Here is a 13,458-nt window from a genome sequence, read left to right as displayed (position 1 = left end):
GCAAACTAAATAACCATAGAACCCATATGTCAACTTCAATACATTTCAGTTGTTCATACGTGCATAAAATGCGGTCAGTGCTGGCATCCTTTAAATGCTTTTTGTTATAAATATTTAATTAGACTGCTGGCCGAAAGCAGTAAACAAACACAGTATGATCTTCATTTCCTTCTAACTAGCAGCAATTGTTCAGCTAGCATTTCTTTCTATTTAAACTGCTACTCCTTTACTAAAACCCACATTACATTTACAGAAGAAAATCTGAATAAGACTATCACAGATCCCAAATCTATTTAAGAAGTTTCCTTGCAACTACTAAGGTACTGTAGAAGAAAGAAAAAGCCTATTTTCCTCTGTTTTTACTTCATCTAAGCAAGAGGAACATGTATGTCACCCTAAGAGACTGAGAACTTGCACCTGGGCTCAAAGATGTCAATTATCAGGAAAGGAATTGGTTAAAATGAGATAATTTGCATTACGCTAAAAATAAATTAAAAAAATTTGTTCCCTAGATCATGTGGTTTCCTAATCTCAATCATTACAGCAGTCTGCTCACTCAAGTTAAAATTAAACTGCCATTACATCTCACAAATATTACACATGAATTTATGATGCTATGGCCATCATATGTTTCTCATTTCAAGGAAGTACAACAATTCAGTGACTTTTGACAAACTCTGCTAGACGTCTTTCAACCTCTGTCCCAAGCTGCTATTCCTATGAGCGAACTTAACACTCATTAAAGGAAGTAATAAAAGGTAACTGAACGCTACTAACAGTTCACAACCTATGAAAGTTCTTTTAAGTCATGTTCCACAATAGCTTTTTCCTCTTTCCTCCTCTGCAGTCATTCACAGTTAACTATTAAGAATCTGAGGATACGTGGATGTTATCTTTAAGAGCTGTGATATTCCTAAGGTTAAAATAATGTAATAAGTTGCTCACGTTCGCCATATATGCATATACTATGTACATACAACTCATTTTCTTTACTGTAGTATTTCCTCACAATATAATCATAGAATGGCCTGGGTTGAAAAGGACCACAATGATTATCTAGTTTCAACCCCTCTGCTATATGCAGGATCGCCAAGTACCAGACCAGGCTGCCCAGAGCCACATCCAGCCTGGCCTTGAATGCCTCCAGGGATGGGGCATCCACAATCTCCATGGGCAACCTGTTCCAGTGCATCACCACCGTGTGTGTGAAGAACTTCCTCCTAATATCTAACCTAAACCTCCCTCATCTCAGTTTAAAACCATTCCCCCTTGTCCTATCACTATCCACCCTCATTCCCCCTCCTGTTTGTATGCTCCCTTCAAGTACTGGCAGGCCACAATGAGTTCTCCTTGGAGCTTTCTCTTCCCTAAGCTAAACAAGCTCAGTTCCCTCAATCTTTCCTCATAGGAGAGGTGCTCCAGCCCTGTGATGATCTTAGCGGTCCTCTTCTGGACCCGCTCCAAGTGCTCCGCTTCCTTCCTGTACTGGGGGCCCCAGGCTTGGATGCAGTACTCCAGATGGGGCCTCACAAGAGCTGAGTAGAGAGGGACAATCACCTCCCTCTCCCTGCTGGCCACTCCTTTTTTAATGCAGTCCAGAACACGATACCTTCATATACTTTCTAAGTTTCCTAGAGATAAGTAGCTTTGAATATTTTTACTTTTAAGTAACAGGACAGAAAACTAATCTATTGTGTTATTATGGAATTTGTGGGCTTAGCCAATTTCATTCATTAGACTAAAAGTTAAAGGACTTTTTAATAGCCTTTCAATGGAGGTTAATGCTTTTCCTTATGCAACTTTCCTAGTTCCACATTCAAAAAAATAAAAACAGGTTTGGAGAGTGCCTGATATCAAAGCTTTTAACACTAGAGCACTAACGCTGCTAAAAGTTTTTAATTTCTCAGATCAGATAGCAGAGATGCTGACATTAGAATTGACAGCAGTTTAATTTTTGCAAAACCAAAGACCACAGAACACCACGGCAAGAGTATTAAATTAAAATGAATGAAGGAATAGATTTCATTTGGACAAGGCTTATCTTCATTACATTCCTGGAGGACAGTGGAGTACTGTAAGCAGTGTATCTACACCGATGTTCAGACAAGTTAATTCTAGAAGCTATGCTAAAGAAACCGGCTATGAACCAAGTCCTTCCAATTTGCATCTATGAAAGCAAAGTAATAAAGTATAAAGATAGATTAGAAAAAATAATGAAGGAAAGCATCACCAAAGAAGCTAAAATATCTGTTTAAGAAGTTCTTGATAAAAAGATTTACAGATTCAGCTAAGGTCATATTGGCAAGCTGACACCAGTCAGATGATCTTGTAAGACAAAATAAGCTCTAAAGGCAGAAGAACAAAGGCGATAAATTAATTTAAAAAGCAACCATCAAAAAAGAAATATCTGAGATGTACTTTATGCTAGAAACCAAACCACTTTCACGACATGCGTGCCCTGGGCAACAGGAAAGACATGTAAAAACAAGCCAAAAAAGCCAGAAGAAATAATTTCATAGTAAAACGCTAGTCAGCTTCCAAAAAAAGAAAAATAGCTGATTTGCTGAAAGTGAACTTTTTTCTTTCCATAAGGAATTTCTAATATAAGCTTGGTATCTCAATATGTTAAAAGTTTTTCTACTTTTCTAGCTCAACACCTTCAGTCAATTTCTATTCTGTGGCTCTTACCAGCAGATGACAATGTGTTAGAGATGACATATTGAGAAATTAGCTTTCAGAAGCGTTTTATCACAGAACAAGAAATAATTATGATTCTCTTTACTTAAAGGTTTCTCTCAATGCATTCCACATGTCACATAAATAATCCTTTGATTCAATTATAGATTTCAAGAGAAAAATATCTTACGCAGAAGTTACACCAACTTAATTTTAGCAAGATTTTATAATGTAATAAATCACAATTCTATTCACTCCATAAAGGCTAAGTTTGCATATTACCTAATACATTCAAAGAAAACTAAAATAATTCATGTTAGAACAAAATGTAAAACCATTTTTTTCTTTACCGATTAAACTAAGTGTATAACTGCATTGTAATTTACACTATCAATTTTTTAATTCTGATGGTACATAGATTTCATAGATTTCCTTACAAATATTTGCTCCCAACATTCAACTCATTTCTGAATATTCCACAAAAGTTTTGACTGATGTGCTACATGACTCCATTGTGCAAAATCTACTTCTATGACTGCCTTTCACTTAAACATAATGTAGCATTATCGTTTCCACGTTAACGTTGATAAGCATTAACATTTGCTTATTTGACAAGGACTTAAAGAGCAGCCCTATTTTGACTCTGTAAATAGAAATAAATTTAAACATTAGTCATAACGTATGCCTGATACGAAACCCCATAATACAATCAAATCCCCCATACTTTCACAAATTGCTGCTTAGCTACAAAACCAACGAATGGAAGAGCTGGCAAGACACCATAAGCTAGATACTGCTGTTGCCCACTAGTTATTGTCACAGATGCATTGGATTTTTGCCTCAGCAAATGGCACATCTCTTATTTTAGCCCTTGAAATTCACTCTAATCGTGCTGGGGTGGGTGACAGGTCTTGGTAAAAAAGATTTCTGAAAATCCTTTACAAATAAAACAGTACTTTTTTGCCACGTTTAATACTACCGTGCATTAAAAGATATTTTTGATTTTTAATAATGAAGTGTAGAACTCCTACTGAAAAGCAGTAAAATTAAACAACTTAAAAACAAAATTAAAATTAAAAACATCATTCTGGATAGAATAGCAGCCAGTTTTTTCTTCAGTTAAGAACCACCAGCTTCCCAGAAACATTTACCTATAATACCATATGCAAGAAGCTACAACTATATGTAAATAAAGTTCATGCTGCTTATAATTAATTTTTCCATGCATAAAATAATTTATGAAGTATTTGAAGAAATACAATTAGATACATCAGTCTCAAGCACTGAAGAGTGTTAAACACTGCAATACTGGACGTAGTCTTCGAAGAAAGACCTTCACAGTTTGCCATTATTTATGTGTTATAACCCAGAAAGTTAAGCTTTGTAAGAACAGCCACTTAAGGAATAACGTGTTAACAGAACCATAAAGACAGCTCATAAGCTAATATTGCATGCAACATAGCAAATCATGACAGATAGCTCCAAGATACAACATGCTGAAATCAAAACTTCCGAAGAATTCCTCTGCATCTTCATTATTCTCTCCAATTGATGGTATCAAGAATCTCTAAGAGAAATTTTAAGAAATTTTCTCTAAGAACTTAGGAACATGTATAAAATAAGAACACTACGTAGAAATCAAATGCATAGCCTGATGAAACACAGACTTCAATTTGGAAAGCGCATTTCTTTAAAAAACATGAGTGATCACTATTGTCTCCCTCACAAGAGAGACAATTTGGAGGTTTTTCCCCTAGAAAGATCATCCCAGAATACCTTCGGACAAGCAATACTAATTATTAAGCTGAGAACACAGCTTTTCTTCAGTCTTTATGAGCAACTCAGCCTTTTCATTTTTCTTATGCTCCCAAAATAATCAATTGTAAAGAAAACCTATGTTTTCCATTGAAATACAGAAAAAAGACAGAAATACAGAAAAAAGAAATAGCAGAAAAAGACAAAGGGACAAGCCTGCTGTTTGATCACATTAATAACTGATGTACTCTCACATTCATGTGTTTAAATGGGATTTCCTTTATTTCAGTTTGCATTCATTTCTTCTCATTCCACCCTTGGGCACCATGAGGAGACTGTAGCTACATTTTCTTCCCTTTTACCCCCGTCAGTTATTTATACAGAGTATTAAAGATGCTGAGCCTTCTCTTCTCCAGCTGAAACAGTTCCACCTCTGTGAGCTCCCCTTTGCACATCGGAGCTCCAGCACTCTATCTGTCTCTCCAGCATTGAGCAGAGGGGAAGGACCATCATCTCCCTGAAACTGCATTCTTACTGCACCCTGGAACCTTATCAGCCTCCTTTGTCACCAGGAGGCACATTACTGGGCTATCATCAGCTTCCCCCACTAGTACCAATGTGTTAATTCCTCCTAAAAGGTACAAGAGTTTTTCCACACTGGAATCTTCTCAGCCCAGTCCTAGAGACTGCCCTACTCCCAGTTAAGCCACCAAATGGAAAGTAGCCAAGGATGCTCTTTGTGTATGCTGGTCATTAATTACTTTTATGATGAAGATTTAAGATGGTAATAAGAAAAATAACTGTTTTCTGGTCTGCAAAATAACAGTTACAAAGACAAGGTATTTTTCCAGTTTTAATTTCCTTAGTAACAAATCAATATATTTACAGAAGTGCCACTAACAAAATAAAATATAATGAAGTTTGTTTACAGTATAGTGTAAGAACTAGAGCCACATCCACCATGGATGTGGCTCTGGGCTGTCTGGTCTAGTGGTTGGTGACCCTGCACATAATAGGGGGGTTGAAACTAGATGATCATTATGGTCTTTTTCAACCCAGGCCATTCTGTGATTCTGTGAGAAGGCAGCAGGAAAGTCCTGAACAAAGAAAATCCCTCCAAACAAAAATTGGATTAAATGAAGAATCAACCATGGGAAACCAACAAGCTTTGTAGTTGTTTAGATTGCAGAAGTTGTTTACTAGCTTTTTAAATCTTCCATGATTTCATACTATAATTTTCTAAAGCAGAAATAAATCAACATTTACAAAAACACTAAAAATTAAAAGGAAGAGTAAAGAAAGGACCAGTACCAGAAACTCATTTAAGATCTACTGCAGAGAGAGGAAGCTGAAGTTTCAGTTATCAGTTGAAGCAGTTGATAATTGTAATATCTTGGTACACTAGAAGAATTAAAAAAGCTCTTCATGTATTGAAAAAAAACTAATTTGTAAAACTGCAGTTAGCAGTCCTCACATTCCCTCATTATGATCCAAAAAATCAAAACAGATTGTTTCTGTTTGCACTTTGCTCCCCTCCTTACTTTTTTGCTTCTGTAGAAGAAATAGAGACCATTTATTACAAATAATTAGAAAACAATATTCTGAATCTTGTTTACCAATTTAAATGATTCACAATGGACTTAGAATCATAGGATCATCAAGGTTGGAAAAGACTGCAGATAGTTATCTTTGAGTTGTGAATGTAAAATGTCTTAGATGTACAGTAAAAAAAAAACCCTCTGTTTTATGACATCTCATTATTGTATGGTGAAAAGGCCCAGGAAGTTCATATTCATAATCCTCAATTAATACAGAGATATAATTTAGATTCATCTTGGCTTATGTGAAAACAGCTGCAGAGTTACATTATTACACCATCCATATCAATTCCTAAATATTTATGGAAAATATATTAGTAATAAATAATACAGAGATTATATGTACATATATAAGTACAAATCTATGTATTAAAAATTTAAGACAAAAAATTTTGTCTTAGGGACAAAATTCCTGCTACTTCAGAATATAAGTGTGCATAGCCCTACACAATTTTTTCCTAGAGAGCAATTATTTTGTAGAGTAATTTTCATGTTCATGTTCTATTGCAATAAAACTTTCTTCTGCTGACAAAGTACAAAAAAATCAGGTTGATAACTAACATCAGTGATGGCCTCACTACAGCTTTTCCACAGTTAAAGTTGGCTTATGTTGAAGTAGTGTACATTTCACACCATTAGGAAGAGATCCACGAAGAGTTGAAAAATTTTACTTCAGAAATAGACTGAAATTGTTTGGTTTTAACATCAGAAGTAGGAAGAATAGGCCTTACCTGATAAAAATTTAAGCAAGCTTGCACTATCACTAACTAAAACCAAAATATCTAAAAACTACAGTCAAATAGTCCCAGAGAACATTTCATATTGTCAGACAATGAATATGCATTCCTGAGCTGATTTGTAAAGTTTATTGGATAAGAAGTTTGAAGAAAAACATACTAAGAACTAAAATAAAACTAAGCCATGATGAAAATTCTTAAAGTCTTAAAAACAGATGTTTCTCCAGATTCCTCTTAGTTTCAAAAGATCCAAAAAGACAGCTGAATAGCACCCCATGTAATATTTTATTAGAAAATATAATAGAAGTATATTATCAAATTATAAAATCCTACACGGTATGTAATTAAACTACTAGGAAATCTAATGAAAAGGGAGGATACAGGGGAAACAATGTAGCTTTTGACTGCACAGTTCAAAGAGACCCACAAAACCATCATGTAGAGGCTGACTGAAGGAGACTTTGGAATGTGGTACAGCAGAAAAGAAAGCAAAAGGCTAGCAGATGTAGGCTAAAAGGATAAGAGGAAGATCCATTCAGGAAAGGTCTGAGAATAGATAGCACCAATATGTGCAAGCTGCACTTCACTGAAGAGAAAAGTAAGCAAAAGGAATCCATCCAGAAGTCCATGAATTTTGTGGGAATAAAAGGCAGGTTCTAATTCCCAAAAATTCTTAAGTGCTGTGAGGAAGCAAGATGATGAATGAGACAGAAAATGGCTTTTGATTTACATGACACATCTAAATGAGAAAGGAGTTGGCAAAGAAACTGAGAAATCAGTTTCTATACAAACACCAAAAACGCATTATTTTGTTTTCTTTTTTTCTTTTTTCCAAAACTTAGAACAACCAAACATAGACCAAAATGTTTTTCATGATTATTCTGCTGAATGGTACAATAAGTTGACAAATTAAAAAAAATAGCTGGCATAACAATGACAATATGCTGGTTGTGTTGTAAAATAATATTTGCGCTTAAAGACATTTTCCACTCAATCTGGATTCTTGTACATCTATTGATGCTCCACAATATACAACAACACAATTACAGAAAGATTTCTTCTCAGAGTATAGATTAGAAATTTCTACACATTTGATTTCTTAGAAGGTTTTAAAAGATGCTTCCTTATTCTATTCAAGTAGAGAACAGGCAATAAAACATGTTTCCCTGTATCCTCAATATTCAGTTTTATAAATTAGACTTGGAAACTTATTTAATACCTGCTTGAAATGTACTTCTAAATTATTCTGAAAAAATCATGCTTCATAATATTCTAATTTCACCTACCTCCATAAATAATTGAACTAATAATTCCATTATTAATTCTTCGGATATCCCACTGATTCTAGTCTTCTGCATCCTGCAGAATTATTGCAAATTCAGAATGCGGTGTAATCTATTTAAAAATGTAATTTATAAAGTAAAAAATATAAACTGGGCTTCCCTTAAAAGCCTTTAAGATTAAGAGGTCAGGTGAGAGCGAAGATTGCTATTCCTCCTAACATTTACTTTAAATTGATTTTTATGTACCTCTACATATTATGCTCATCTGTTTAAAGTTTATGACAGGAAAGAAGAAAAAGCTTCAGTAATTCAATGATGCTAATGTATGCCTAATGAGTATCAGTTGAAAATCAAGAATGGAGATTTCTGGTAATTTCCATCCAGAAAGTAATTGGGTTCTTAGAGGACTCAAGCTGTTTTTCTACCTATAAGTTTGCAAGACATACTCTTTATTAAAAAAAATCATTCTTCTTTATACTGCATGCATCTAGCTATTGTGTAGTTGTAAGCTGATTGATTACATCCAATAATGCATTTATTTTAAATTTAATTTACAGACACTGTAGAAGAACCTGATTTGACAAGCTACCTAATATTCCATCCGTCAGTAAGTGCCTGGTTCTGTTATATTTACTGGTAAGTTGCATTAAGACATCCTTCAATTCTTGAGGACACAAAACTTTCTACAAAGAAGGAATTTCCTTCTGTTGTCCTTACCAAGAGATTTGTTTTAAGTTCCACTGGTACAGCAAATTTATAGTTTGCTTTATCTTGTCCACGTACAAGAACTTTCATATCTAATACTAAAGCACAGTAACAGAGTTTCATGTTGCATTATCAATACAAATGGTGCTTTCCCATCTAATTTGACGTGGTTTAGATAGTTAATAGCATCTGACTTACCAGTACCAATGGGCAGTGAATATCTAGTAAACAAGTTCCATGTTTTTCTGTACTGTTTGGGAAGTGTCAAAAAGTCTGCTTAGCATCTCCTGCATAGTGGTTCTCTTCCGTAGATTTCAAGTAGCTTTGTACACAGGAACTGAAGAAAACAGCTAGAGTCCTGTTTGCCGTAACAGAAAACAGCCTTCCAAGCCTTTGCACTAAAGCAATTGCTATCTTTAGGGAGACAGCAATAGCCTGAAGTTATCTGCTGATCAGATCTACTTGCTACTTTACTCAACAGAACTTATTAAAATAAAAGAATTTCAAACCTAAAAGGTCTGTCTAGACCAGTACCCTACAGCTAATGTAGGATAATAGGTATTACGTGTAGAAATAGAGTCTCTAAATCTCTAGAATCCTCAGCTCTAGGCTTTCCTGAGCCCAAAGTGTATTTCTGGTTAATAGCCCTGTACAGATATTTACTCTTAAGATGTATATAATCACTTTTTGAAGTCATGGAATCTTTCAGTCTCATACAAATGCATTTTACAACATCTATGTTAATGTAAAAACAAGCATTTTAGTTTGAATCTGCCCCTTAAATCAAACCATCAATAGCATCCATAATTTGCCCACTAATCTAAGTGAAAAAGTAAGGAACAAACTGGAAAAGCTGAAAAACCTCCTATCAGACTTAGCCATGAGCATTGCTGCACTAAATATGAACTACAGACTTACTCATGAATTTTTTTGAATAAAAATATTGTTTGCTCTGGGAACATGTTCTTAATAGTTGTCTCCTGCTTCAAAAGTAGCTGTTTCCATAAAGGAATTTGAGTGTGAACTCAGCAACAAACTTCCAAACTTCCATCCTTTCAGGCAGAAAACAAACACACACAACCTGAACTGGAAGTCTAACACTTCTTAAAGCCAGAGTGTTTTTAAAACAAATGTTCTTTAAGCCACAACCCAAGGAAACTCTAAAAGAACATGATTGAGAAGAACTATTCTGACTAGTATAGGAGGCACAAGTTACTATAAACTCTACAGAGGAATTCCCCCTTAGAAATATTAGGAGTGCATCTACTATTCTGTTGATCGTTCTATCCATAGTCCTTAAGTCACCATGAAGAAGAAAGTGGGAGGTGAACACAACAATTTGCTCCAGAGAAGATAAAGATTTGCCCTTAAAATCTTTGTCATTCCCTCTGCTTTTGCAAGTTCTGTTTTTCATATACATAGGAGCTTTTTGCCCTGTTAATTCTTGAATGCACGTACTGTTGCTTATAGGTGATGCATATAGATCTGGAGATTCAAACACTGTCACTGCTGATACTTCAACTATGAGAAACTAATAACATCTGCTCAACACTTAAACAACTTCAAAGAATTAAGAAGAAAACTGGCATATTCAAAAGAATCACGTACGAGCATATGGTAATTATCAACACGAGTATAAATGGCATCCTTCCCTTTACCACTTAAAGTAAAGAAAGGTAAAGAGCACTGTCATGTTATCAATCACTAAAGCACACATGTAAGCTATTTTTAAAGAGTAAGATTTACAGCTATTTAAGACAGGAATAAAACAGTGATAAAATGAAGAAAATTGGACTGGATTCTGGCATTGCAGACCAAAATGAGTACTGAGTGGAAAGAAACAAAAGGGAAAAATGACTGATTTGAGGCATTCTAAATATTCATAGTGTAGAATGAAGGATAGTAAAACTATACACACAGAGCAAAAAGGAAATAAACAGATCAAGCATCTGCAATCTAGTCATTGCACTGAGGGGAAAAAAACATTTTCTGAATTCACATCCCCAGTCATAGCTACTCATTTTTATATCTAAAATTATAAAGTCTGTTAAATTTGAAAGTATACACTTCAAATTATCTCACTGACAGAAAATTTGAATGCAACTTTGTTCTTCCTTTCATATAATTTTATGTTTCACAACTAAATTTTGATCTAAAATATTAAACAACTTCTGTTGGACTTAAAGTTTGGACACTGTGGTCAGACTGAAAGAGAATATTCAGAGGATGTCAAAGCTATAGCAGCCAAGAAGCTGTTTTCCAGTAAGCTTACTCTTTCTGTCAGTGATCTTCAGTCAGATTTAACAGACAAATGTATACAATGTCTAATCCAGCAATTTATATTTGTAAATAGTCCATGCAGCTGTGAAAATTTGGTACTAGAAAATTTAAATAAAAAAGCATGTATTTTAAACTTATAACAGAATTCCATTTTGAAGCAATTTTTTTTTAATATATATTCAGCTGAGATGATTATTTTAATTGAAACTAATGAACTCAAGACAACTTTACTAATATATGTGACATCACATTTTGGAAAACCTTCAACCTTTGCAAAACACAAATACAGCAGAAAATAACTGCTCTGAGGTGATCTCTGGGCAGCTCAAACTGTTTTGTTAATTGCACTTTATCTTCTTTGCTAGTATAACACAGTGCATTTTTTAAGGACAAAATAGAGACAAAGTTCAAAAAGGAACAGTTAACTGAGTCTTAGTGATAGCAGTGGGAATGCAACCTTGTATTGTGCTAATTAGACACACAAAAATATACTTGCTAAACTCAGAATGAAATGAAAACTTTTTTTTTTTTCTATAAAGAAAGAGAGCTCTATATAGAAGACTTAATACCTTACCTCTAGATCACAGTTGTATTCTGTGCCATCCAAGAGCACCACTTTACACTGCACAGTTTTAATTTTCTTAGGAGGCTTCTGGGGAATACTTTCAGCTGTCTGCACTTCTTTTGTCTCCCTTTTTTCCTTTTCTTCTTTTTCTTCTGCAACCTTTTCTACTTCAATTTCTTTACCATCTTCTTTGGCAGGCTATATAAAATACAGTTAAACAATTCTGTGATAATTCAAGCTCATGAAAGACAGCCTTTTTTTTTATTCTGTTCATTTCTTTTAGAAGCCACTAATTCAGAAATTAAGCTTTAATAAAATTTATGCATATATTGGAAGAACCACAACCTGTGTAAGCATTGAGGTCTATCTGGGGGGCAGATACTGAAAAAAAGGTTTTCTGTTCTTGTTCTGAAACCATAGAAGGTGCTTTTTTCCTTTTTTTTATACACTAGGTTTTTTGTTTCTTTGTTTTAAACTAAGAAAAGTTTCTTTTTAAACTCCAAGTTAGAAAGTAACTTGTGATCTAGTCCAATCTCCCCGCTCAAGCAGAGTGAGCTACAGCAGTTTGCCCAGGACTGTTTCCAAGTGGATTTTCAGTACTTTCACTGACAGACCACAACTACAGCTAATTTGCACTTACTGCCTCTTGCCATTTCTCTGCATACCACAGAGAAGAGTCTTGCCCCTTTGTTTCCTCCCTTCAGATACATTGATTTTCCCTATTCTTCTCCTTTCCAGGCTGAAGCATTCCAGCTCTTTCTGCATCTCCTCCTATGAAACATTCTTTATATCCTTAATAACCACTGTGGCCCTAGAGAATGTAGGTTTGAGGTTTAAGAACTGAAACAACTTGTGCACAATCAGGACTCAGAAACACCGCAGAATATGGTGCTTGCTTTCAAACTCAGTACCAGATTCCTAGAGCAAATCAATAAGAGCAATAGCTACAAGCATGGTTTAAGGTTAACAAAAGATTGACATCTAAGGACTCAGATAACTACAACAGATAAAAAATGGATTAAGTCACTAAGGAGCTATTTGTGCAATACAAAGGCTTCAGAGGCAAATCTGGTTAAGAAGCTTCTCCTCTTATCCCTTCTCATTGCTACTGTAATAGTCAGTTCACTATCCCTTAGGACTATGCCAAAAGATGATGTTACAGCTAAAACAGCTTGAGCCAAATAAGTAACTATTGTGCTGAAGAGCTTACTCATATCAACCCAATTTCAAAAGTGACAGTAACTGCCATTTTTTCCTTATATGATACCAACAAAGTCTTACATGGATTACATACATCATGAAGTAGTCCCCCATCCCCTCAGAATTACTCCAAAACATTCATACGCACTCTCACACTTACCTGTGTTTCTGCACTACTAACAGAATGTTTTTCTTCTTTGTCATCTCCTTTAGCATTATTTTCAGCCACTGTTTCCAAGCTCCTTTTTGGCTGAGCCATCCCCTCAGATGGATGGCTTTCACTTTCTTCAGCTACTTGTTCTTCCCCTGTTGCTCTTTTCTTGGCCTCATCTTTGGGCTCTGCCAAAGTATAGGATTTTTGTTTCTTAAGCCAGGGAGGAAGAAAACGAGAAATACCCTTGCTTTCAGATGAATCTTTTTCCTTCTTCGGGCTACTTGGGCTACTAGGGCTTGTTGGTGCTGGGACAGGAGAATCTTGAGTTTCTTCGGAGGATGCTTTCCTGGATTTATCATTTCTTGGAGTTTCTGAGGCTTCTTCAGGCTTGTCCTTGGCTTTGTCTGGTCCCACCTGCTCAGAATCTTTCTTTACTTCAGTCTCTGAGCCAACTTCAGTTGTCATTGTCACCGCTTATACTAAAAAACAAATAAAAATGCAACGA

At 35.1% G+C, this 13,458-nt stretch overlaps 1 protein-coding gene across 1 annotated transcript in view; it reads right to left on the bottom strand.

The window, feature by feature from the left end:
• EPB41L2 (erythrocyte membrane protein band 4.1 like 2) overlaps positions 1 to 13,458 on the bottom strand; it is a 47,453-nt gene extending 33,995 nt beyond the window's left edge. Inside the window, exons 1-2 of the mRNA XM_010707366.3 lie at positions 12,960 to 13,458; positions 11,609 to 11,797 (exon numbers count right to left, since the gene is read on the bottom strand). Of these exons, the coding sequence (XP_010705668.1) occupies positions 11,609 to 11,797; positions 12,960 to 13,418 (648 nt within the window). The 5' untranslated portion in view covers positions 13,419 to 13,458. The remainder of the gene's footprint in view (positions 1 to 11,608; positions 11,798 to 12,959) is intronic.

This window comes from Meleagris gallopavo, chromosome 2 (assembly GCF_000146605.3).
Source record: "Meleagris gallopavo isolate NT-WF06-2002-E0010 breed Aviagen turkey brand Nicholas breeding stock chromosome 2, Turkey_5.1, whole genome shotgun sequence".
Classification (NCBI taxonomy): Eukaryota; Metazoa; Chordata; class Aves; order Galliformes; family Phasianidae; genus Meleagris; species Meleagris gallopavo.
Note: the sequence above shows the minus strand (reverse complement) of the source record. Positions and strands in the feature narration are given on the sequence as shown.